Source organism: Dipodomys merriami, unplaced genomic scaffold (genome assembly GCF_024711535.1).
Source record: "Dipodomys merriami isolate MVZ:Mamm:240054 unplaced genomic scaffold, mDipMer1.0.p SCAF_55, whole genome shotgun sequence".
Taxonomy (NCBI): domain Eukaryota; kingdom Metazoa; phylum Chordata; class Mammalia; order Rodentia; family Heteromyidae; genus Dipodomys; species Dipodomys merriami.
The window spans coordinates 8,647,854-8,675,043 of NW_027206124.1; the positions used below are offsets into that span (position 1 = coordinate 8,647,854).

Here is a 27,190-nt window from a genome sequence, read left to right on the forward strand (position 1 = left end):
TGGCCTACATCACACCAGGGGTGAACCTGGGAACCAGGATGCAAGGTGGGAGAGCCTGGCACCAAAGGCCCGTGTTCCATGATTCCACGATACAGAGTATCAGAGCAGAGCAGGAGCTGCCCAGGGCCACCAACAAGCACAAGGAAGGAACAAAGAGGGGGTGACCTTTAATGGGCACAGAGGATGGCAAGAACATTCTAGATGAAATGGTGACTATTCCAAAACTTCGCACTGCAGGTGCCTGAAAATCCTGGTGTACATGTCAGTAAAGCTCCTTTTAGCGTGGTAACCACCGTAACTGGATGAAGACGGGATAGGTGACAAGAAAGAGGCTGGCAGATGCTGCTACTGTTCGGGCCGGTGACAGTCCTACCGTGAGATCCTCATACTGGTGATTCCCAGGAGCTATATCCACCACTCTGCACAAGCACAAACCCTGGAGCAGCACCTCAGCCTGGCTGGGTCTTACAACCTAGAATTCCGGCACCCAAGCCCATTTCCAGTCCATCCTCTGCACAGAGCTCCCTTCCAACACTCAGGCATGACAGTGTGGTCCTGGGCAGAACCACCATCCACCTCCTGCCCCTCTCCCTCCACGGAGTGCTGCCTAGAACTCGTGGAGAGCCCTTCCTCTATCCCAGGCCCTCCTCACTCGAGTCACACAGCGTGGCGCTGATGTCTCTAAGAGGCAGTGCTGACAGGCCAGACCCCTGCTGCCAGGGCTCCTGAGAGTACCTCCACCTGCAGCCTCACTGTCGCCCACTCCGCGCTAGGCTTCCTCGCCGCCCACAGAGCCAGCTGTGCTTGGACAGCTCTGGACACACAGCAAACACATACTCCCGGGAGATGTCCAATTCTCACTTGGCCTGCATCTCTGAGGACCCTTCCCTGAGTCCCACGTCCACGGGGTCTCTTTTTCCTTCAGTTAAATGGAATTGTTTACCACATTTCAACTTCAAATGAAAGTCTTCCCCCACCCCAGGGATGGCCAGGGCAGCAGGCCATCCACCCTCCAGGCAGGAGTGGCATGAAGACTTGGGTAATAAAAGCATGGGAGGCCCCCTCCATAAAGACTACAAAGTAGGAGCTCAGTAACGCTCCCCTTTCTAGGAGCTCTACTCTAGCTGGTGGCTCAGTGTGGTGCCTGGTGTACGCAAGAGCCTGAGCAGGGACTCCTGAGACTCACCTCCTGACGGCCTGGTCCCAGAGTCTCACTCTGACTCACCCAGGAAGGCTGCCCCAGCCAGCACCTTCACCCCTCCACCCCACGCAGTGCCAGCACTGCCTCCCTCCACACAGTCTGGCTTTCCTGTAGCGCTGCGAGACTGCCTCCCCTGCCTGGCTCACCTCGTGAGAGGCAGAGGCGGCCTAGTCCACACAGCCTCCTCTGACCCCTAGGCTGGGATGTGCTCCCACCGCACACTGGGCTGCCTCCTGATAACAGGAGCGTTAATTGCTTTAATTAACTTTTTAATTGCTCACCTAAAATCTGTCCTCCCCGCTACTGCCAGGAGCTCCGAAGGGGCAGGGGCCACATCCCCCGTTCATCTGCTTGCCACTGTGGCAGCAGGCCAGGGTAATCCGACAGGGTCTGCAGGGTTGGCCAGAAATCATCCCCACAGTCCAGTGCTCTTCGCGAGAGCCATTTCCATGAGAGTCTCCATGGAGGGCTGCAGGATGACCAAACATAGCCCAGAAGCAATGAAGGCCACTGTAAGGCTATTTCACATGATGAGACGTGGACCTGGACTACAGGAATGAACATTCCTCAGACCTGGGAAACAAGCCCTACAAAGACTACCAATCCGCCAATCCCACCCCAAAGTCCAGGACTAAAGTCTTCAAAATGCCCACATAACTTCAACTGCCAGAAGTAAATGATCTACTTACACAGATGTTCCAAAACAACACTCAGATGGAGGCACTAAACGTGTGGTGTGCTCTTGTGTGTGTACCCTGGCATGCTGTATGCACACCTGATGTGGAGTGTGTGTGTGTGTGTGTGTGTGTGTGTATGCTTGCATGTGTACGTGTATGTGTGTGTGGCAGAGATTGCAGGAAGCATCTCTCTAAGCCCAGTAGAAAACTCTACTTGCAGAGCACAAATTCCATTTTCTTCAGTGGTCCTTTCTACCAGACAATTAGTGTCACAGTCATTTCCCTTGTCCTGTCTTGCTAATACTCAGGCAAACGCACGAAGAACCGCCTGGGTCTTACAACCTAAGTTGGTGGTAAAGTAGTTAAGGCAAACTTATTTACCACATCAATTAAATGGTCTATTTAACATAGAATATCAATTCTCTAATCACATCTCAGTTGACGTCTTCTTTCAATTAACAACTCTGAGGGCTACTGACAGAGGTCCTACTGTTCCAGGATCATTAGGAGCATTTTCATTAGCTGTCAAGTGAGGGGTGAGAGGCAGAATGTGGGCGCTCTCGATAGCGGCCTCTCCCTACTTAAGAGACTATTAGGGGGTAAGCAGTGGTGGTTCTCATTAGTTGCTTAGTGATGAGAAGACCTCCTATAAAATCACAAACGGAAATGAAGTGAGGCGGACTGCGATAAAGCCCAGTGAATGTTTATGCTCGCACCCCCAGAGGATGATTTGGCCTTAAGGAACCCAGGCTCTCCAGATTACCATAGCAGGGAGCTAAAGCAGCCTGGAGACTCACATGGCCAAAGTCGTAACTGCCCAGAAGCCAGCCAACACCAAGACAAGTACCAGAGTTATATCCCCAACAGACTATGTGTGGAATGCTTAGTCTCCAGCTGGTGGCACTAATTTGGGAGGTTGTGGAGCTATTAGGAAATGGAACCTAGCTGGAGGAAGCAAGACTGAAGCAGGCCCCTCCCTTCTGTCTCCTTCCTGTCCACCATGAGGTGAAGATGCTCCTCCGTCACACTCCTACCTGCCTTGATGATCTGCCCAAGCACACAGGGCCAAATGACCAAGTACCAAACACTGTAAAACCTCCTTTAGGCTTTCATCACAGTTCCACACATGGGGGTAACAACCACGGGGCACCAGTGGCTCATGCCTGTCATCCTAGCTATTAAGAGATCTGAGGATTGCGGTTCAAAGCCAGCCTGAGCAGGAAAGTCTGTGAGACTCTTACCTCCAATTAACTACCAGAAAACTGAAAGTGGCTCAAGTGGTAGAACGCTTGCCTTGAGCTGAAGAGCTGAGGGACAGCTCTTAGGCCCAGAGTTCAAGCCCCATGACCAACAACAACAACAACAACAACAAAACTTAAACCATTTTTAAACCAGGAATGTCATATTACAGTTTCCTATTCTAATATAAAAAAGGGAAATTTACAATACCCATGAACAGCACAACCCCTTCCAAATCTTTGTGAATCTGGTCATTTTTCATGTAATTAATACTGTCACAAAAGAAAATGTTACTAGACAGGAAGTGATAATATATCATAATTTAATTTTTAGAGTGTAAGCAAGGCGTTCACCTAAAAGTAACCTAACCTTTCCATTTAACTCTCAACCATTAAAGTCAGTGTTCTGGTGGCAATTAGAAATAAACCAAATTCCAAAATATATTCATTTCGCTTCACCCATTATCAAAAAGCAGACGTTAAAATTGTGACTATATCACAACAATGAAAGAAGTTGAGCATGAGTATTTAAAGGCATTTTTAAAGATAGAATCAATGATTAAAATTAGTACTCTATCATTACCATCAAATGTAATAGCCATTTTCAATATTGGTATAATTATGCAAATCAACAGACAAAGCCCACGGAAGTTCATGTTTAATATCTGTGATCGGCCCTTACCTATGTGCTCACAAATGAAGACCACAAAGAAAGGAGTGACGAGGTCATTTATCCCCTGCACGTATCCACTGGCAGGGTGACGGATGGCCCATATGAACAAGATTCTTTCAAAAATCTGAAAGAAAATACAACAGGAATGAAGCAAGAAACAAACACAGAGGAAGCTTCAAATGCATTCACTCTTATGCTAAAAATGCATGTTATTTTTCACTCAGTATCCCTAGCATGAAAACACAAACACAAAAACTATCGTTTGATTTCTTTGTAGAAGTCCAAGAATCTCTTCAGTGACTCTGGGCCCTGTGGGGTACTTCATCAACTCCTATCTCTGCCATTCCACCACCCAAGCTCCCTGTGGCCGGCCCAGGGGTCCTCTCCAGGCTCTGCAGGTACATGGTGGGTGGGCCAGTGCCTTGCACCTGGCCTATCGGGGATACTTCCTAGTGGTGGACAGCTAGAGAGGCAAGTGGGTGGTAGAGAGATGGATGGACAGATGGATGACAGATGGATGGAATACAGATAGAAGAATGGAAGCTCTGAATTCCCCTTATGAGGTAAACAGGTTTCTTTCAACCCTTGGCAGTTATCATCTCCCACGAAGACACACTTAGGCCAGGGGCTGCCCCAGCCTCCTCCAATGCATATTCCCGTAACCTTTCCTCCTCCTCTCTCACTTCCCTCACCACACCACAGCCATGGCATCCTAACACAGCAGCCTCAGAGGGGCCAAGAGGGCATGCCAGCCTCAACGCTGAGGATCCAGTTGCTTCTAGTCGGGCAGTGGGCACCGAGATACAGATGAAAGCAGACAGAGTATTCGGGGGGCCTGGGAGGGGGAAACAGGACACCACCACAGCATGGCAAAAAGCAAGCAGGCAGCGTGGCTGGGGACGGCCTTGAGCGCCTGACAGCATGAGAAGGTCCCTACCAGAGGACTCGTCATGGCCAGCACCCAGAGACGACCGCCACGGGGCAGCGGATCTTTCCCTGCAGAACCACGGATGGGGCCATGATCCCCACTAACACCTGGGCTAGGCACAAGGCACCCCTGGCAGGGGACTCTGAGCCACACCTAGACCTCTGGCCACAGAAACTGAAATGTTCATATGTTCACACACCCACACACACCCCTACTCACTGGCCCTCCGCAGCCCAGCACTGCAGCACTGCAGTGGGACTGAGCGGCCTGCCCTCCCTGGGAGGCACACAGAGAAGAGACAGACGTGTGCAAACGGCGAGCGTCTGTCTGCGCAGGGTATGCGGGGATATGCACCGTGACGCAGACCCCCTGCACTCTAGAGTCAGCCCCACCCTGAAATCAGGGCAGTGACCCGGTTCCCCTGGCACGGTGAGAACTGATGCCAGGGCCCCAGGAGAGCAGCGGCCTGGACGGGCAGCAGCGGGTGGCTGCCTAGCCCCCCAGGAACACGACAACCAGCGATCACCATCTCCCCTCACCACGGCATTGCCCAGGCCTCTGCCCTCCCCGCCTCTGCTTCCCCGGCCTCTAGAATGCAGTGTCTGCCTCTCTGCGGCTGCACTGCAAGGAGCATCATGGGAAAGCTTCAGCATTCAGATGTTTTGCCAGCTAAGGAAAGCTATTAGACAGGTCAACTTATTGAGTTTTAACTCTACTTGATCTCTTTTGACAAGATGGAATTCTATTTTTAATGATGCATTTTTAATCCTTGTGCCACATAAATAAAGGCACTCGTAGCTCACGTGTAAGAGACAAACGACTTCTGGGCAGGCAGGCTGGCAGGCTGACAGCAGAGAGGTCCCATGGAGAGTGACACTGTCTCCCTCTCTGGCCCTAAGGTCGCAGGGGCTCCTACAGCGCCTTGAGCAGTACTGCCTCCTCCCTGCACTGATAACTGCTTTCCTATAATGGCAGCTGTGCCTTTAGAGATGAAGGCTCTGCAAGCTAGGGGCACATGAAGAGGCCAGGTATGCTCTACCTATGTCACCATGACAGTTAAGACGAGTTCCACCAGCCAAGTGCCAGTGGCTCACACCTGTAATCCCGGTGACTCAGAAGGCTGAGATCTGAGACAGGAAAGTCTGTAAGACTCCAATTAGCCACCAAATTCTAGATGTGAAGCTATGGCTCAAGTGGTAGGGTGCCAAAAAAGCCCAGGAACAGCACCTAGGCCCTGAGTTCAAGCCCTAGGACCAGCACAAGAAGAGAGGGAGGGAGAGAGGGAAGGAGAGAGTGAGGGAGGGAAAGGAAAGGAGGAAGAGGAGGGAGGAAGGGAGAGGAGGGAGGGAGGGAGGGAGGGAGGGAGAGAGGGAGGGAGGGAGGGAGGGAGGAGTGGAGGAGGAAGTGGAGGAGGAAGAAGAAGAGGAGGAACTCTATCTGCAGAGATGGAGCCTGGCAACTGTGGGAGTGGAGGATCACTCACTGATTCCGCAGCCACCCTAGGCCTCAGGAAATGAGATGACACCAAAAAATGAGCACCCATCCCTGGCCCCCAAGATGAAGGCTGCCCTCTGGCTGTACCCCAGGACCCTGAACCAACCTCTGCCCCCGGCAGTTACACCAAGCAGCACACTGGGCTTGAGCTCCACAGGCTCCCTGCTCCCTCCTCTCCAGTGAGCACAGCTCCCCTCCTCTCCCCTGCCCCCACGGGGCAGCTCTGGGGGCTGGTAGGATTTCTAGCACAAAGCCAAACCAATCCACTGCCTAATTAGCTCGCATTCGGAAAGACAGCACAAAAAGGCAACAATCACATGGAGGTAGTGGGGACCTGGGTGCAGCTGGGGTGCTGGCCGAGCCGCTGCTGGCACCTGAGGGCTGAGGCAGCCCTGCATCCCAAGATTTTCCCTACTGGCTCTGGAGTCCTTGGACTTCTGTCTTAATGAAACTACTTCATATGACTTACTGTTTCTCTTTTGAGAGTGCAAACACTATTTCTAATTGCAAAGTCACTTGGGATGGTTTAACAAAATCTCCCTTCTGAAATCCTCTGAAACTGGGGAGCCAAGTTGGGTCCCAGGACCCCTCAGAAAGCCACAGGAGCTTGGGGCTCGGCTCTCATAAGAAGACCTGAGAACTGAGTTGAAATGTGTTCTTGCCTTTTTGGTTTCCCCTCTTGTATCTGTGGTGCTGGGTTGGAGCACTGGGCTTCGTGCAAGTTAGGCAAACACTCCACAGTCAGCACACTCCCAGCCCATTCTTCCCCTCTCTCTCCCATCACAGAACACGAAGGCCTTGACTGAGTGCACTGGGTAGTGCCCCAAGGACCACCTGCAGCCCCTCACCATGCGACTTTGCGTGGAAACACTGGGAGCCTGCCATGGAGAGAGGGACTCTCCCCAGCAGGAGAGACATGTGCTAAATAAATAACTGCACTTATTTTTCAAGGACTATATTGAGCAAGGACTGCTGAGCATATGACTGTTTGCCAAACAATCCTTTTCAAAGGGTAACAAAGTGACACCTGAAAGGGTACAAAGGAAGCCCAGCACTTCCTGGAACACACATGGATACCCAGGACCTTCGCTGTACCCTGAGACCTGTGGTGCTTGGGGTACCACAGCCCTTCTTGGCCTGCTATGCTTCTGCCATTGCCCAAGTGTACTGCTACACAGTCCAGCCTCTGCTCCTGGATCCTTCATCTGAGACAAGGCAGTAAGGACCCTTTAAAGGACCCCTCTCCATAATGGTCAGCCAGAGGGGAAAGGCTACGTGCTCAGAAAGGCTGGAGGGAGAAGGGGCAGGTTCAGTCCATGACTCATACCCCTGACAGGGCCCCCAACTCCTCCAAACTACATGGGGCTATGTGCTGGTGGTCGGGGGCTCCTGAGCAGCCTAGCAAGAAACAGGTGGCTTGGTGGCTGTGAAGCAAAAGGCACCAGCAACATAACACTGCCTGAGTCCAAGCACTTCCGCAGTCCTCCTCCTCCACTGCCTCCTCTTCTGTGGACAAGCCGGAACACAGTCAAGAGGGTACTTCCAGTTACACCTCTGTATGATTCCCCAGCGTGTGTACGCTGGTCTCGGCCAGGGGCTGTGGGGGGCACAGTGTCGCCCACATCCCTGCCAGGTGTTCCTGGCGATCTTGGGGCCGCAGCCCCCACACCTTCATACCCAGGCTCTCTCCGGGCAGCCTGCACAGGAAAGGTAACGATGCCGAGACATAATGGAAGCAGAGCAGGGTAATAAAGAACAGACCTGCCAGAGCGCATGACCTCGGAACCATGCGAACATGCCTCCGGGGAAGGGCCTAGAAGACGGCAGGGCGGGACGCCCCAGCCTGGGCACAGCATGGAAACTCATGCTGAGCTGAAGGGGCTCCGTGGATGCCACTAGCTGGTGAAAGTCTGTTCATACTCTTCATGCTCATGTCTCTGTAAGAGCTAGAATTCATCAAAACCCAAAGCTCTTCTACAAAGTAGTGCATACTGAATACTCAACAACAGTAAGAAAACTGGTAGCTACTGCTCGTTAGCACCAGGGCTGAAGAAATTAGAAAGCTAGAGGCTGTCCATTTGCCTACCAAGCTGCAGACACCTGCGCTCCACCACACACATCCTGACTCAAAACTCAAAACATCCTTCCTGAACGTCACAGCAGCGCTGGGAGGCTGGAGAGGCGCCTGCTCAGAGGACTTTCTGTCTTCACTTGTTCATCTCATCAAACACCCTCCACACACCTCTGCAGCAGAGCACGGCACCGCACAGCACAGCGTGCAGAGGAACGCGGGGCGGAGGCGACCTGCATGCTAAAACGGGAAATATCCTGAGCTGACAATGTCGCTTGCTCGTGATTACTGACGGAGAATCTGACTGCAGAAGTCTGCAAACATCGTAATTCTACCACACATGAGCAGCACCACTGAGAGAAGCAACAAAATATGGTGACATTCAGAAGACCCCTGGGGCTGATAGCCCTTGAAGGCCAACAGCAGAGCAGGTTCAGAGAGAAGAGCTATTTACAAAACGGGACCTGCCGCATGACTCACAGGGCACACTCCCCTGCACGAAGGATGACACCAGTGAGTGAAACCCAAACCGACCCGGTCAGAATGTGGATTTCCAGGCAAGCACACACCACTGCAGTGCACACCAAGGGGGCCAAGCCAGCCGTTGACTGACACGGAGAACGGCCTCAAACAGATTATTCCACATTTGCCTTATTCAACTATGCTCGTTTTGTGCATTTAACTTATGTGTTCCACAGAAGAAGCAGAAGTTTTTAAGTTCAAAAGAAGGACTGAAAAGAAATGACGCTCCAAACAAAACATCCCAGTGTCATCCTGAACACAGAAGCAGCCCCAGCTGATGTGATTACGTATCAAGACACACGTGAAGGATCAATAAGTGGTTAAGACCATTTTCCAAATGGAAGAGGAACTTGACTTCCATTTCCTGCAGTCATGTCCACTAGATGGCCACAGACTTAATCCTGTGATGCACTGAAGACGTCACCCAGCATGACCAATTCGGATTTATCATAAGAATGCCTGGTGGCTCCATACCAGGAAATCTACTAATCAAATTTACCACACTAGTAGATTCGACAAGCAAAACCATCTTACCACACACCTCAAGAACCCTGTACGACTGTGAGCAAAGTACCTTTGTCAGCATGGCAAACAATAACCATCCTAAGTGAGTCGTGCAAAATGGAATACTGCCCTTGAGGATCACAAAAGGGTTTGGATGTCTACCTTTCCCCCCAAACACATTCAATCTGGTAGGAGAAGTCACAGCCATCAAAATTAAAACAAGACTCTAGGTATTCACACACCATGAGACCAAAGGAGGATACTCTCAGGAGAGGAACCCAAAGGTACAATGTCTCTGGGTCCCTGATCACAGGAAATAATATTTATCGAAAGGACCTCCAGGAAAGGGAAGCAAGAGGCTTTTTTTTCCATTTATTTTTGTTTATTTACCCATCTTTGGGAGGGAGGGTTAGAGAAGACACAGAACTGGAGGGACAAAGGGTGAACAAATCCAACAGTGGTACTCAGTACCAATGTTCTGTTACAAAAACAAAACATTAATTCTCTCTAAATTAATCAATGGATTCAGGCTAATTTATGAGATGTCATGTAACCTCACAAGGTAACTTAAAAGCAAAGGTCAGGACTAGTCCAGAAACAAGAGCCAGGCGTGATGGCCCATCTCACCAAATTCAAGATTACAATAATAAAAACAAGGCAAAGCTGGGCAGGGAGGCTGACGAGGCTCCAGCCCACAGGAAGCCCGCCGGGAGGACAGGCAAGCACGGCTGATCCAGCCAGAGCTGAAAATGGCTGTCCCCACGGGATCCATTAAAGAAGCCAGACTGGTGCAAAAGTCGGCTCTACATTTATCATGTCCTGAGTGTAAAAGGCAAAATGAAAACTCCTCAGAGAAATAGAGAGGACTTCTTTGAATAGCAAAGTTGGAAAGGATGTCTTAGCACACAGCCTAACAATGAGGGAAAAGACTGCTGAACTGGCTGTTAAATTAAGAACCTCAGTTCATGTAAGAGTGAAAAAAAAACATCCAGTAACCCAAAGAAAATACACACCACACACACACACACACACACACACACACACACACACACACACCTATATATATGTGCATATATATACAAAAAAGTATACACATGCCAGTGTGCATGCATTCATTTAAATACATAAAACCAGTGCCCAGCACATATTAGGAATTCCTAGAAATCAAGCCAACCTAACAGAGGTGAAAGCATTTCACAAGAGAAGAAAGACAAATGGCTAAGAAACCTAAGAAAAACCGTTGGGACTTCATCAGTGATTATGAAAATGAACATTAAGAGTCACTTATGACTCACACACAGAAGATACTCTTAGGAGAGAAACACAAAGGCACAATGTCTAAGTGCTTCTTCGCATTTATATAAAATAATATACATACTGATACAAATTCTAAGATATGGAAACAGGAGACTGCTTTTTCTTTTCTCTTTCTTTTATTTCCGTTTTTAGGTTTTTTATGATGCTGTCTTTTTTACCTAATATGGCGTATTCAAGGGCACATCTTTGGAAGGGTTATGGAGAGGGTATAGAAAAGGGTGAAAAAGTATAGCAGTGGAGCTCACTGGACATTGATGAAAGTGAACTGTACCACTCATGAGGGAGATGAGAGGGAAGGCCTAGAGAGGAGGGAACAGAAGACACTGAATAAAAGGAAATGTACTCATTACCTGACTTGTGTAATTGTAAGCCCTCTGTACATCACCTCTATAATAACAAGAAAGTATGATACAAAAAGTCACATATGGAGGGCTGGGAAGGTGGCTCAGGGGTAGAGTGCTTGCTTCGCATGCACGAGGCCCTGGGTTCGATTCCTCAGAACCACATAAGCAGAAAAAGCTGGAAGTGGCGCTGAGGCTCAAATGGTAGAGGGCTCACCTTGAGCTGAAGAGCTGAGGGACAGCGCCCAGGCCCCACGACCAATGAAAACAAAGTCACATATGGTAAATATTCATTATAATGGCCCAAGCTTGGCCACCGCTGAATATAGACCACATAGCCTGGCATCGCACACAAGTGCCTATTCCAAACAGCCCTCGGCCCCACTCCTGGGACACAGGAGCACCTGAGGTAATGCATTAATAGCAGTAAAACGAAAGCAACCCAGCCATTCAGGCTGGGTCAACGAGAGAAGAGCCTACACAGAAAACTCCCCAGCAATGTAGATACTCAACTACAAGGCCACAGTCCAGAACAGGGCTTCATACAGAGCAATCCCACAGAAACACATACACATGAACTCATGCTAATGCCATACGGAAGGGCCAGGGAATAACCAAAATCCAAGAGAAGGTAACTTGTGGAATAGGGCTTGGGAGAGGATGGAACTATAGTGACATTAGCATGCTCTAGTTCTTCAACTTGATAGTAGAGATCTGGAGTTGAATTCCATCCAATGCTTAAGTTGGACATTCATAACCTTCCTGCTCTGAGGGAAAGGAATGTCTAAAGATAAAGTTCACACATATACATCAGGAAAGTGATGAACTGATTACATCACAAATAGGATTTCCTGAGCTCTCACAAATGTATCCCAACATTAGAAGCAAAAGAGAAAAATAAAAAAGGAAGGAGGGGAAGGGAGAGGGGGAGGGGAAGAGAGAAGAAGAGGAAGGGGGAATGGGAGAGAAGAGGGGAAGAGGAAGAGGGGGAGGAGGAGAAGAAAAATAGGAGAAGGGAAGGAGGAGAAAGGGGGAAAGGAGAGATGGGGAGAAGGGGAGGAATGGTGGAGGGGCCTGAGGATAAAAGAGGAATAGAAGGGAAAGCATCCATTCCCTCAGACAGTCAAGGCCAACGCCCTGCACAACCTCTAGGAAATCTGAGTAAACAATGCAGTTTAAAAACCTATGTTTCATTACCTTCTTGTCTGTTCAGATGCAACAAGGCATCACTTCTCAGTGCCTAATTGGAAAAAGCATTTTATTTCTGTGAGGAGGGAGGAAAGAGCTAAGAATAAAATTGCCAAATATACTGCATACTTCACTGGGCCATCATCAGGGATGGTGTCTCCAACAAGGGAGCACTTCAGGAACAGATCAAAGGGAAGAGGGAAGTGTCAGAGGTCACAGGGATGGGAAGGGCAAAGAGTGTGGCTCAAGTGGTAGAGCATCTGCCTACCTAACAAGTATGAGGCCCCGAGCTCCAGCGCCAGTGTAGGGAAGGAAGTATTGGAGGGGTGCCCTCCAAGCCTCAGCAGAATAGAAGACAATCCCCACACATCTGGGGAGAAGAAAGCCGGCAGGATGCTCCAGCCTCCGAGCTCTCTGCCTGGGAAGAAACAGGGCAGGGATCAGGCCACCTCTGCACTGGGCCGTGACCACGGGCCTCCCCTGGATCACTGCGCACTCACTTGGGAGCCTCCCCATTAGCAGGCACCCGCCTGAGTCCTGCCAGTTCTGCGGCCAGCTATACTTTCCCACATGGACACGGGTCCACCCCAGAGGGCTGAGTAGAGGCTGGGAACAGGCATGTTGAAGTTTATAAAGTAACCAAATAATGAGCAAAACCTGACAAGATGCTTCACCATAAGAGATGTCTGCATAGCAAGCCAGCGCACAAAAGCTGCTCAGTTCACTCATCAACCGGGAAATGCAAATTACAATCCTATAAAGAACTGCTATGCACCCATTAAAAACGGCTAAAATCGAGGGGGGACCAAGATGGCGACGGGGCAGTAGGGAAACGCCACAGCGCTCTCCAACCAAAAAGAGAGTTCGAGTTCCAACGCTTAATCTCCCCAAGAGACCGACAACAACAAAAAGACAAACACTCAGAGAAAAACCAGAGGCGGAGAATAACAAAAAAGAAAGAGGAAAAGAATTTCAAAACAGAAAAAAGCGAAGACCCCTCCCCCAACCTTTACTGGCCGCGCGGCAGCCGGCCCGGCGGGGGCTGTGGGAGCCCCAGAGAAACAGCAGAGACACAGGGGGCCACTTTCAGAACATCAGGTACTGGTTTGCAGAACAGCAGATCGCCAGGAACAGAGAAACCTACCAGCCGGGAGTCTCCACGAGGATCCCACCCCCACCCCTCACTCTCCACCCGAGCAGAGAGGCTCCATCCCGCCAAAGCCGCTCGGCATCAGCAGAGTGACAAAAGGACCTGCGGCAGACCACCCGGCCCGCCTGATCGCGATCGCAACGATCCAGCACTCTCCACCCGAGCAGAGAGGTTCCATCCCGCCAAAGCGGCTCTGCGCGACAAAGGGTCCTGTCTGCAGACCACCCGCCCGCCCGATCAAGATCGCAACAACCCGGCGGGGTCACTTGGGCCCCAGAGGTACCGAGAAGAAGCTGCCTGAGCGTGGACACTCTTGACCCAACAGCTTCGACAGAGGCAGAGACAGAAAAGAATCACACAGAGCCACCACCGCCCAACCCAGCCCGGATTGCAACAACAACTGACGACCTACACCACACAGAAACAACCAGCTCCAGGGTGAGTACCCCACAGGGGAAGTGTATCCCTCAAGGGAGACCAGAGCTGGAGGGAATCCCCAGACCCTGACCTAGACTCCCTACCCCAGCACCCGGACCACAGGACCCACTAAAACTGGGAACTGTTTGAGAGCTCCACCAGCCCGTGGAGCACACTCAGCTGGCCAGGCTAGAGCAAGAGCACCCCTGGAAGGGAGCTTAAATGCCCAAGCCAGGAACAGCGCCCCTGGGTCAAGACTACCAACAGTAGAAGAAATTTGAACTGTGTCCCCCAGGCTGTATAACCTAGGGGGTATACACATCAGCACAGGCCTAACAAGCGCGCTCCAGGCTGGGGCCGGAACCAAGCCCGGGGATCCGGCGCCTGAACAACACAACCAACTCCTCCCAATTGAAGTAAAAAGCTGAGCATACGCCTCAACAGAGGGGAGAAAACCAGGAAACAACACTCCCCCGGGAAGCACGCCTGTGACAACAAAAGACCTGGAGGCCCAGGACAAGAGAAGCCCAAACCCCACCAAAACTCCACCCATATACCCTAGACTGGGAATTGGGCAACACAGGCTGCCAGCACCTGATAGTAAGCAGGAGCTCAGACTGTTAAGGCGGCTCAGCAATAGAGTGATAGTCTTGGATGTATGAGGCCCTGCATCTGATTCCTCAGCATCACAAAAGCAAAAAGGGTCAGAAGTGGTGCTGTGGCTCAAACGGTAGGGTGCCAGCCTTGAGCTGAAAAAGCTGAGGGACAGCACCCAAACCTAGAGTTCAAGCCCACAACCAGCCCAAAACAAATAAACAAAAACACATCAGGAGCCCATAGCAGACTCCAGCATTTGGGAGAGTGCATCCAGAGCATCTGTTCTTCACAAGAGCACCCGTAGGAGCAAACACAAGCAGTCTAGGCTGCTCAACCCTTCCAAAGGCAGGAACTGTCAGCAATCTACAGCAGAGAGCTGAGAATCCTAAGTAAGTCAGAATAGCAGCTGGAAATAGGCTCCCAACAGAACCCAGATCAGGCACAGACTCTCTCTACCAATACAGAATCAGCAACCAAGCAAAGACAGACACACCAAAACAAAATTGAAGAGCAGTCTCCTGAACCTCCATGCGAAAATCACAGAGAAAAATCACAAGGTTTACTACCACCCAGGACAGCAAGCTCACCCCAAAAGCCAGCAGCCACACAGGGGAGAGCCCCAGTGGGAGCAAAGCAGGAATGGAAGACAAAGGCTACTTCCAAGGGTTGCTGGAGGCAATGACTCAAGAAATAAAGCGAGAAATTGATCAGAAATTGAAAGAGCACAAGGATGAACTATCCAAAGAGATACAGGGTATCAAACAAGAGATGCATGCAAAAATAGAAGCTGCACAAACCTCAATAAGAAGTGAGATAAACGCCAAATTAGAGGTAATGCATACCTCATTGAGAGGTGAGATCAGTACTCTGAGAACCAACATTGAATCCATAAAGGGATCCATTTCCTCCATGCAAACCACAATAGAAGCCACTGTCAACAGAGTGAATGAAATGGAAGGTCGAGTGTCAGATACAGAAGACAGAATACACCAACTGGACCAAAAAGTGACAGATATGGAAAAATTACTCAAATTAAACCAAAGGGATATTCAAGAGCAAGCAGATAATGCTAAAAAATTTAACCTTCGCATAATTGGAGTGGACGAAGGTGAGGAATTCCAGAGCAAGGGAATGCAACACCTATTTAACAAGATAATCAATGAAAATTTTCCCCACCTCAAAAACGACCATCTTAACTACATCACAAAAGCTTATCGAACACCCAACAAGCAAGACCCCAGGAGAAACACTTCTAGACACATTATAGTAAAAATGATAGATCTGAATAATAAGGAAACAATCCTGCATGCAGCAAAAATGAAGAAGGAGCTATACTACAATGGGAAAAAAATAAGAATTACTGCAGATCTCTCCACACAAACAATGAATGCAAGAAAAGCCTGGGAAAGCACCATACGAGCCCTGAGAGCCAATAACTGCCAACCCAGACTGATCTACCTGGCAAAGCTAGCATTCACATTTGATGGAGAACTGAAAACTTTTAATAGCAAAGAAAAACTAAATGAATTCATAAACATTAAGCCAGCATTACAAAGAATTCTAAGAGGGGGGACACAACCTGAAGAAAGCAGCCAGGAACTGGGGCCTGCCCCAAACAGGCATTACTCAAAGTCTAACTGAGCAAGCACAGGAGGAAAGGAAAAAAGAAAAACTTAGGAAAACGGAATGGCAGGGACAACAATGCATCTCTCTATACTTTCTCTTAATATAAATGGGCTGAATTCGCCAATTAAAAGAAAACGAACTGAGGACTGGATAAGAAAACAAGACCCATCCATCTGTTGCCTTCAGGAGACCCACCTCTCAGCCAAACATACAAACAAACTCAGAGTGAAGGGGTGGAAAAGGATCTACCAATCAAACGCCCCCAGTAAGAAAGCAGGTGTAGCTATCCTGATATCTGACAAAATAAACTTTTCATTAAAATCAGTACAGAAAGACAAGGACGGACACTACATATTAATAAAGGGAACAATCCAAGAGGAGGATATAACCATCATCAACTTATATGCCCCAAATATTGGTGCACCTAGATATGTCAAACAAATGCTCTCAAACTTACAGAATAAAATAGATCCCAATACGATAATACTAGGAGACTTTAACACACCACTCTCACCAAAGGACAGGTCTACCAACCAGAGGATTGGCAAAGAAGCTACCGAATTAAGAGAGGCCATACTGCAAGCGGAATTAACTGACATCTACCGAGTATTTCACCCTAAAACAACACAGTACACATTCTTCTCAGCAGCTCATGGAACTTTCTCCAAAATAGACCATATCATAGTTCATGCAAGGAACTTAAGCAAATACAAAGGGATCGACATAATCCCCTGTATCCTATCTGACCACAGTGGAATCAAGCTAGCTCTCAATAACAAAGCATACAGCAGAAATTTCTCCAATACATGGAAATTGAACAGCACACTCCTTAACAATGCCTGGATAACAGAAGAGATCAGAGAAGAAATAAAGCATTTCCTACAACTCAATGAAAATGAAAACACCTCACAAAGAAACTTGTGGGACACAGCAAAAGCAGTCCTGAGGGGCAAATTTATTGCCCTCAGTGCCCACATCAAGAGAATGGAGACAGACCAAGTAAATAATCTCATGTTGCAATTAAAACAGCTAGAAAAACAGGAAAAAATGGAACCTAAAGCTACTAGAAGAAGCCAGATAACCAAATTAAAAGCAGAGATTAACCAATTAGAAAATCAGAAAACCATAACCAAAATAAACCAAACAAAAAGCTGGTTCTTTGAAAAAATAAACAAAATTGATGGCCCATTGGCTAGATTAATTAAAAAAAGAAGAGAGGAAACCCATATTAATAGGATTAGGGATGCCACGGGAAACATCACCACACGTACCCAAGATATCCAAACAATTCTAACAGACTACTTTCAAAAGCTATACTCTCTAAAGGAAGAAAATCGGGCAGAAATGGATGCATTTTTAGAGAAATACAAGTTGCCCAAACTGAGCAAAGAAGAAGTTAACCAATTAAATAAGCCAATATCCTATAATGAGATACAGGAAGCTATCAAAAGTCTTCCAACAAAAAAAAGCCCAGGACCAGATGGATTCACAGCAGAATTCTATAAGACCTTTAAACAAGAACTAATACCCATACTCCTCAAGCTCTTCAGAGAAACAGAGAAGGAAGGAGCTATCCCAAACTCATTCTACGAAGCCAATATCACACTCATCCCCAAACCAGGCAAAGACCCAACCAAAAAGGAGAATTACAGGCCAATCTCCTTGATGAACACAGATGCAAAGATCCTTAACAAGATTCTAGCTAACAGAATCCAGAAACACATAAAAAAAATAATTCACTATGACCAGGTAGGCTTCATCCCAGAGACACAGGGATGGTTTAACATACGTAAGTCAATAAATGTAATCCAACATATCAACAGAGCCAAGGTCAAGAATCACATGATTATCGCTACAGATGCAGAAAAGGCCTTTGACAAAATTCAACATTCATTCATGCTAAAAGCTCTGGAGAAAATAGGAATAGAAGGAACATTTCTAAAAACAATAAAAGCCATTTATGACAGACCAATAGCCAATATTATACTTAATGGGGAAAAGCTACAACCAATTCTCCTAAAATCAGGAACAAGGCAAGGATGCCCACTGTCTCCACTCCTCTTCAATATAGTCCTAGAACCCTTAGCCAGGGCAATAAGGCAAGAAAAAGACATTAAAGGGATCCTCATAGGAAAAGAAGAAGTTAAACTATCCCTTTTTGCAGACGACATGATACTATACCTCCACGATCCCAAAAACTCCATCCCCAAACTCTTAGAAATCATAAATCACTTTGGCAAAATAGCAGGATACAAAATAAACCCACAAAAATCAGTTGCCTTCCTATACACTGATAATGTACAGGAAGAGAGGGAAATAAAGGGAGCAACCCCATTCACAATAACCTCCCGAAAAATAAAATATTTAGGAATTAACCTAACCAAAGATGTAAAAGAACTATTTAATGAGAACTATAAAAAGTTAAAGAAAGAAATTGCAGAAGACACTAGGAAATGGAAAGACCTCCCATGCTCCTGGATAGGCCGACTTAATATAGTAAAGATGGTAATACTTCCAAAACTAATATACAAATTCAACGCAATTCCTATTAAAATCCCAATGACGTACATCACTGAAATACAGAAAACAGTCCAAAAATTCATATGGAACAACAAAAGACCTAGAATAGCCAAAACAATTCTAGGGGATAAAGACAATATGGGAGGGCTATCCATGCCGAACTTCAAACTCTACTACAGAGCTATAATAACAAAGACAGCATGGTACTGGCACAAAAACAGACCCGAAGACCAATGGAACAGAATAGAAGATCCAGAAATAAATCCACAGGCCTACAGCCAGCTGATATTCGACAAAGGAGCCAAAGACATACAATGGAAGAAACACAGCCTCTTCAACCGTTGGTGCTGGGAAAACTGGGCAGCCACATGCAGAAAACTAAAAGTGGACCCCAGCCTATCACCATGCACCAACATCAACTCAAAATGGATTAAAGACCTTAACATTAAACCTGAATCTCTGAAACTACTGCAGGACAGAGTAGGAGAGACACTTGAACTAATAGGCACAGGAAGGAACTTCCTGAACAGAGTCCCAGGGTCACAACAAATTGGAGAGAGACTCGACAAATGGGACTACCTTAAAATAAAAAGCTTCTGCACAGATAAAGCTATCGCAACCAAGCTAGAAAGACAACCAACTAATTGGGAAAAAATATTTACCAGCAATATATCAGACAAGGGGTTAACATCCTGTATATACAGGGAACTCAAGAAACTAATCCCTCCCAAACCCAACACACCAATTACTAAATGGGCAAGGGAACTAAAGAGGGACTTCTCAAATGAAGAAATAAAAATGGCAAAGAAACACATGAGGAAATGTTCATCATCCCTGGTGGTGAAGGAAATGCAAATAAAGACAACCCTGAGATACCACCTTACCCCAGTCAGAATGTCCCACATCCACAAATCAGCCAACGACAAATGCTGGAGGGGATGTGGAGAACGAGGAACGCTATTACACTGCTGGTGGGAATGTACACTCATACAACCACTTTGGAAAGCAGTCTGGAGGGTCCTTAGAAAGCTAAAGATTGACCTCCCTTACGACCCAGTCATACCACTTCTAGGCATCTACCCTGAACAACAGGAACCAATATACAAGGACACGTGCACCTCCATGTTTATTGCAGCACTGTTCGCAATAGCTAGGATATGGAAACAACCTAGATGCCCCACCACAGATGAATGGATCCAAAAATTGTGGTATCTATACACAATGGAATATTATGCAGCCATTAGAAATGACAAAATAATGGCATTTGCAGGGAAATGGATGGAGCTAGAAGGAATCATGTTGAGCGAGGTAAGCCAAGAACGAAGAGACAAACAGTACATGGTCTCCCTGATAAGTGGATGATGAATCCAAAATGTTAGGTGATATGACAAAACTAACAGGACTTAAGAAACAAAGAACTCCCACTCATCTGGTTGAACCACTACTAAATATCCCCATGCTGCTGATCACATATATGGTATATAACATATGAGCACCGTTATATATTACAGACTGTGATAGACAATTTGCTCCAGGAAACTTAGAATGAACTTGTGACTTTAAATGAGCATCATTATTCCACAATACTGTGAATTTCCGGAAATTAAGTAATCACTTAATCACGATCAAAAAAAAAAAAAAAAAAGAACCTTGGGGAAGGGAGGGAGGGAGGGGATGGTAGGGGGAAAACAATGGAGGGGGTAACAATGTTCAAGAGGAAGTGGAAGTGTACTCATTACCTCACTCATGTAGCTGTAACCCTCTGTATAGTATCTCTACAATAAAAAAAATTAAAAAAAAAAAAAAAAAAACGGCTAAAATCTGAAAGGCTGGTAATACCAAATGCCACAATTAAAACTCTCATGCAATCCTGGTTGGAATGTAAACCAGTATAATCCATCGTGAAATCGTTTGGCAGTGTCTTATACAGCTAAATATTCTCTCACCAAACAATGCAGCTATTCTACTTCTAATAATTTCCCAGGTGCTGGGAGCATGGGAAGCAGATGCCCTCACAAGATGTAAACACGAAGGTTTACAGCAGAGCCCCACGTCCACCAGCTGGTGAATGAATCACTGTGGTATGCTCACAAATGGAAAATTACTCAGCAAAAGAACTGAACCACTGATAGACACAACCACACTAGTCTCAGCATCGTGCTAAGTAAAAGAAGCCACACACGTCTACAGTGTGACTCCACATATAGGAAATTCCTGAGAGCAGTGTAACTCTAGAGACAGAAAGCAGATCCATGGCTCCCAGGGGCTACGGGGACAGAGAAAGCCAATCACCAAGGACAGAGTAGTGGATGTGATTCACAGTGTGTTGTTACTCCTATAGACAGGAGTCAGAGCGTATCTAACTGTAAACTTAAAATAAGCAAATTGTATTGCAGCTAAAGGAGAGAAGGAGAGGAGGAAGGAATTAGGAAGAGGGGGAGAAAGAGGAGGCAACAAGGAAATGGAGGAGGAAGAAATCATGACCATAGCTGAACAGCCGTTGCCTGTGAAGTGAATAAACAAATGTCTGTCAGGATTGCAGGAGGGGCTGCTCACGCAGACGTCCTTCCTGAGTAGTCACAAGCCCAAACTTGCGTGGAGCACATGACAGACTAAACCAAAAGACCACTTTCCTGGCTCCCAGGCAGCTGAGTAGCACTGGGGCATTAACGTAGGCCAGCAGAAGTATTGTGCGAGACACTCATAACTCTAAAGGGGAAGTGTGCCTTCTCTAGTGGTACCTCATTAGAATTCCATGCTAGTGGAATGCAAATGTGACCAAGAGCACTAAGCAGCCAACTTGGACCCTGAGGTTAAAGCAACCAATTGTCTGACAAAGAACTAGTACTGGAAACAGTAATAGACTTGGGTTTCGTGACGCCGCTATAGTTATAGATTTGCTGTCATCTGTGGACACCTCTGGGCTGAGCCTCCACAGTGCCAGAAATCCTCATTTGATTTTGCCTGCTGGCCAACAGGACCCACTCTTCAACACCTTTCGGAAGCCCTGCTCCTCAGTTAATTCCCTCACACACAGGCTACTCTCAGGTTGCGCTTACCGCCCTGCACGAGTCTGCCCTCCTCCCAAGGCCTGCCTGTCCGGCAGACTACAAAAGTCTGCTCAGCTCTGCAGCCTGGCTAGATGGCCCCTTGCCAGGGAGACCCCACAGCCGGGAGGCACGCCAAGCCCGCAGGACAAGGACCTCGCCACCCAAAAGCCCCAAATGGCCCGGTTGGTGCTAAGTCTGCACCTACATACCAAGAGCACGAACCAAGTCAGCTCTTCCAGGAACAGGGCAAACGGTGGGAAACACGATAAAGGGAGATAAACCAAACATCTATTTTCCACTCTAAAAAGTTAAGTAAAAAGGAGGTCATAATGCATTATCTCTTGTTTCCTGATAGAATAAGCACATCACTGAAATAGGTCCTCTCTGAGAAGTGTCTCAAAATGACCACTTCTGCTGAAAGTCATTTTCTCCTTTTGTGTTCTACAATCTATGAGTAGTTTCACTTTAACAATGCTACATTTTCTGACAGGTTTACTGCACAGCTAAGAGATGTCAAAGTTTGTAAGTGAGTTTAGTCGGATATAACAAGATGGAAAACAAACTATTGCAAACAATAAGAAAAGTCCCCTTTAAAGAGGTATTGCCAACTTTAGCAACAGAAATAGTTAAAAAACAATAAAATATCTATAAGATCCTTTGGGGAGAAAATTTTAAAACTTCTTTGAAATGCATTAAAAACTGGTATAAAAGAGAGGAAACTAGTATATTTACAAAAATGAAAATAAAAGTTAGCAAAGATGTCAATTATTCCAAATGGACCTAGTGACTCTGCAATTATAATCACAAATCAGACAGCCCCAAAAACTCAAAACCTGGCAGTTTGCTTCTGAGATACTTGAAAGAGCGAAGAGCACAGTCAACTCTACCCAGTCAGCTCTGAAGAGGAAGAGGGGGATGATGGACATCCCCCCCCTGCCCCCAGGCATTCTGACACCATCAAGCGAGGTAACAGCGAGGTCCTACAAGACAGAACAGGAAATGCAGGAGAAACCACGTGAAGGGACAGTGATACAAAGGAGAAGTGACCCCACAAATATGGAGACAAGCGGGGTCGACGCACAGTTCAGAGGCTGACGGACCGCACAGGCACAGCCAGTAAACACAGCGGTGGGAAGAGCAACATAGTAAAACGCCTAGATGGCTGTATGGACTTTAAAAAGTCACTTGTTTTGTGGAAGTTTTGTTTTGGGTCTGTTTGGGTCCTTTTGTTTTCTGGAGTTTGAACTCAATAAACCATTCTCTTACTAGGCAGGCACCCTACCACAAAACCATGGTCCCTAAAGCCCTTTCGCTTTAGCTATTTTTCAGATGAGGTCTCACATTTTTTGTCCACATTAGAATGGACTGCAAGCCTATTACAGCTGTGGACCACCACACCCACATTTGAAAAAAATACAAGGTTTAGTCTAACCATAAAGGAGCAGCGGGTTCAATTTCACCAACACAAGGAATTTCTCACCAGTAACAGCAACCCATAAAAAAAGTGAGATGCAAGGGACAGGAAGGGAGAGCTAGAGTCTGAACTATATAAAGATTAACAACTAGTCTGAAAAATGAGCATAACACAGGCACAAGCCTTTTTCCAGGAGGAGGAATAGAGAAAATGCCCACAAATATATGGAGGGATGCTCAACCCCATTAGCAACCAGAGAAATGAAAACTAGGAGCAGGATGAAAGACCCCCAGAAAACAAAGGCTAGAAAGCCTGGCAATATCTAACAGAGTGGTGAGCACAAGGGGCTCCATGAAGCCCAATACTCAGGAGGTGTGTCTCCATGGCAGAGCTCCTCTGGGAAGTGTGTCAGTGTCCCTGTGAACATTTAACAGGGACTGGCTCAGCAATGTACAACAGGAGCTATCTGAATTCAGTGCTGAGGAGAAATTCTTGCCCGGGGCAACTACAGAAATGAGCATAATGGGCCGGGCAACACAGTTCCTAACAGCAAAACATTAGAAATAGACCAAAAGCCCATTCTCAGGAAATAGGCGACAGACAGACTGTTTATGTACCTAGATACACAGGCATCTAAGCTGACATTTTGGACATCACATAGAGAGGAAAACAAGCTTCAGGAACTAGATGGCACAAAGAATGATACAGCGCCAAGGGATACAGCATTAGAGCACACGTTATTTTCTCGGTATTGAAGTTACGAGGGATTGCAGATGTAAAAATCAGGAGGACTGGAGTTAGGTCAAATGGTTAAATGCTTGCCTAGCAAGTACAAGGTTAGCACTGGTAAGATTCTCGATCCTAGATCCGGGGGTGGGTCATGAGTACATGCTACATATTTGCACACACACTGCACGCATCAATGTGACACAAGAGGATACTTAAAGAACAATGAACGATTCCTATCCACAACTCTGCTCTCAAGGCCCAAACTCCCCAGAACTGGGTCGCCAACCTTGCTTCTGGGTGAGGCCCCTCAAGCGTTCCCACGGCCCTGTGCGCACAGAGAGCACAGGGTCCTCCCGGCAGAGAGCCTGGCCTCTTACCTCCGTCACCTTGGGTTGAAGTATCAGTGTTTCAGGACTCATCCGAGGGATGTCTATGTGGATCTGGAAAGGCAGCAGAGAGACAAGGTTACTCGAAAGGATCAAGTCCCGTGACACTGAAGCATCCTAACTGAAAGCACACTTGGCGACAGTCGCACTAACTTTGCTGGTAACCTGCTCTCTCTGAGGACATGAAACGCTACGAGAACTCCCCGAGTGGAGGCCTTCAGAGTCCTTTCCACCTGAGGGAGGCCCCCCTGACCCCTCCCAACCAGGCAGTGCAGGGTTAGGAGCAGAGCAGGCCCTCCCCTCTTTAGTAACATAAGCCGTGACAATTAGTAAACATTGACTTTCGGCCTCTGACACAAAGAGCAATTCAAGCACACCGACAGTGCATGGGGCTTTGCCGTGGCAGAGCCTTCTTAGAAAACAGGACACATTTTCCTCTACTTCACAAGGTCCTTGAGAAGATAGGACACTTCCCAAAGGAAGTGTTTGAAGGCCTCTGCTAGAGTGTGCTGATGCCGCCTGGCTGCCATCTGATATCTGTGCCTTACCTGCGATCCTGACATGGCACAGGGGGCAGCCGAGGGTTCAAAAAGCAACCAGACAGGGGCTGGGAAGGTGGCTCAGTGGTAGAGCGCATGCCTGAGGCCCTGGGTTTGATTCCTCAGCACCACATAAGAAAAAAGAAAAAAGCCGGAAGTGGCGCTGTGACTCAAGTGGTAGAGCGCCAGCCTTGAGCTGAAGAGCTGAGGGACAGCGCCCAGGCCCAGAGTTCAGACCCCACGACCGGATCCAAAAAAAAAAAAAAAGAAAGAAAAAAAGAAAAAGCAACCAGACAAGACCCTCAGAGCAAAGCTGCATCACAGGCCAGCTTCCATGTCCCACAGGGATGTCCCATTCAGCCACCACTGTTATCGCTCTTGGTGCGCCAGGGCAACCGCGCAGACAGGCTGAGGGAAGATGCTGAACTTCAGCTCACTCTGACCCCTGCTCACAGAGAATTCTAGCATCCTGAAGCCAGAGATGATCACCTCATTCAGCTGCAACTGAGCCTGTGGCCTTGAGTAACCACTCAGGCTTGGGCTCAGCCTCCTCATCTACACAAGGCCTGCTCAGCACCCTTCAGCCACTTAACAGTGAAGACCAGGAGGCTGAGTCCACAGACTGAGCCAGCTGAGATGAGCAGGCCCCTGGGGCTCACAGGGAAGACAGCTGTGGCCAGCTGTGCTGTGAGGGGAAGCAGGTACCACATGCAGACTAGCAGCTGGCCACACATGGGCACGGGACAAGGGCCACCAGACTGGCTACCATGGCCACCTGAAGGGCCATCTCCAGCACCCTGCTCCCTGCAGTGACATCCTGGGGGCAGGCACACCATGGGCTCCAACCAGGTTCGACTCGCCTCTGTATGCCCAGAACCAGCAGGGCCTGCCTTATGCAAGAGCAGACGGTGACACACATTACACAGACAGGACAGCACCAAAATGACACTCCACACCTTGCTATCACCAGAGGAGAGAAGCCCGGACTGCCCCCATCAGCCACAGGACTGGAATACAGAACTGATATGCACAGAGAAACACGCCAGTGAAGCGCAATTCTTACCACCTCAGTGGTGGCCTCAATTGGCAGCGATCTTTGGCCAAAGAGTACACATGTAACAAAGGAGTGAAGAAGATCCATACTTGGGGAAGGCTGGATACCCTGGAGACTCTGAGAAGCAAGCTGCTGGCATCCAAGCATGGACAGCCAGGAGAGCCAACCGCCTTACATCACACAGTCCAACTTTAATTAATGTGGAAATTTCTGGAGAACTCAAAACAGCACATAGACCTTTTTGTTGTTTATCATGGTAACTGAGAAAAGATGCCTACCACCTGTCTGTAGTGAACTTTCCCTTCACGGTTCATAAAACAGCCTGAAAGGTCCTTCAAGGACCCGCTAGTTCATCCTTTTTAAGACTCTTTCTTAAGAAAAGGTACATCAAAAACATGCTCCACACAATACTAATGTGTCCATTTCCTAAAATCAGTGAAGTGGAAAACAAACCAGACAAACTACATGACCAAATGCAAACACAGCCTGTGTCCACTCGGCTTCCCAGAGTAACAAACAGGGCAGCAGCCCAACCCCAAGAACCAGCCCAGTGCAGGCAGGGGCTGGGCCACCTCAGAAGGAGCCTGAAATGGACTTGTGCCCAGCCTCCATGGCCTTTATTGCAGCAAGTCAGTGGCTCTGGGCTGTCAGCAGCTTCACGTGTGTGAGGAAGACACTTGCGAAACCACGTCACCCAAGGTTTGAGTAAAAGGGAAGCAACCTTTCCCGCAGATATACACCAAAATGACAAGATCTAGGATGGAAAACTGACAGAGCTCCTCCACCTGAAACAGAGCCTGCAAAGCACTCTCAACACCAATAGAGCCAGGAAGTGAGGGACATTGGAGATCAGGGCCAATTAAGAACCGCCTCTGTGAATGTTCACACACTCCAGCATGGGATTAAGCAGCTCAGAGCCGTTCTAACAGCAAGCACTAGATGTGCTGTGAACCGCGAAGCAACTTTTTATTCACCCATTAGGCACCATCATCTGTTGATTGTTCAAGAAAATGTCGTCATGCTTATTTTTTAATTAAACTAAATAGCAAATGATAAACTGACTACACCTTGGGCTATAGACTGAACCTGCCCGTCTCCCCGTGAGTTGAGCTAATCAGCCTTTTGTCAACCATCTCCTTCTCCTGGCTTTCCTGAGAATCACAGTTCCCTCCAATCCTGCAGGACGGTCACAATACCATCCACCCAGACGGCAGAGACCCTGCCATGATGCTCTCTGGCTCGACATCTGCTTCTGCCACAGAGGAGCAGATGATACCTTGCCAAAACACAAGACATCCACCATCCCTGGAGACAGACTGCAGGGCACTGCTAACCAGATCTCTGGCACCTCCTTTGTAACCCCAACTGAAAACGCTCTTTTCACTTCCCCAGAAGGATGTGGATCAAGCCAGATATTACCACTAGAGGAAATCTGCTATCACGTGTTTGCTAATGCATGTGTTTATTAGAAAATTAAAGTCTGTGAGCAAGTCAGGGACTTGTTAAAGGAAATGCTTCCTGGCACTAACACCACGCCTAATATCAAGTTAACAG

General features: G+C 47.7%; 1 protein-coding gene across 1 annotated transcript in view; it reads right to left on the reverse strand.

The window, feature by feature from the left end:
• The window catches only part of Tbc1d22a (TBC1 domain family member 22A), a 305,311-nt gene that overhangs the window by 185,408 nt on the left and 92,713 nt on the right, over window positions 1-27,190 (reverse strand). The window contains exons 7-8 of the mRNA XM_069999815.1: window positions 24,035-24,097; window positions 3,799-3,913 (exon numbers count right to left, since the gene is read on the reverse strand). Of these exons, the coding sequence (XP_069855916.1) occupies window positions 3,799-3,913; window positions 24,035-24,097 (178 nt within the window). The remainder of the gene's footprint in view (window positions 1-3,798; window positions 3,914-24,034; window positions 24,098-27,190) is intronic.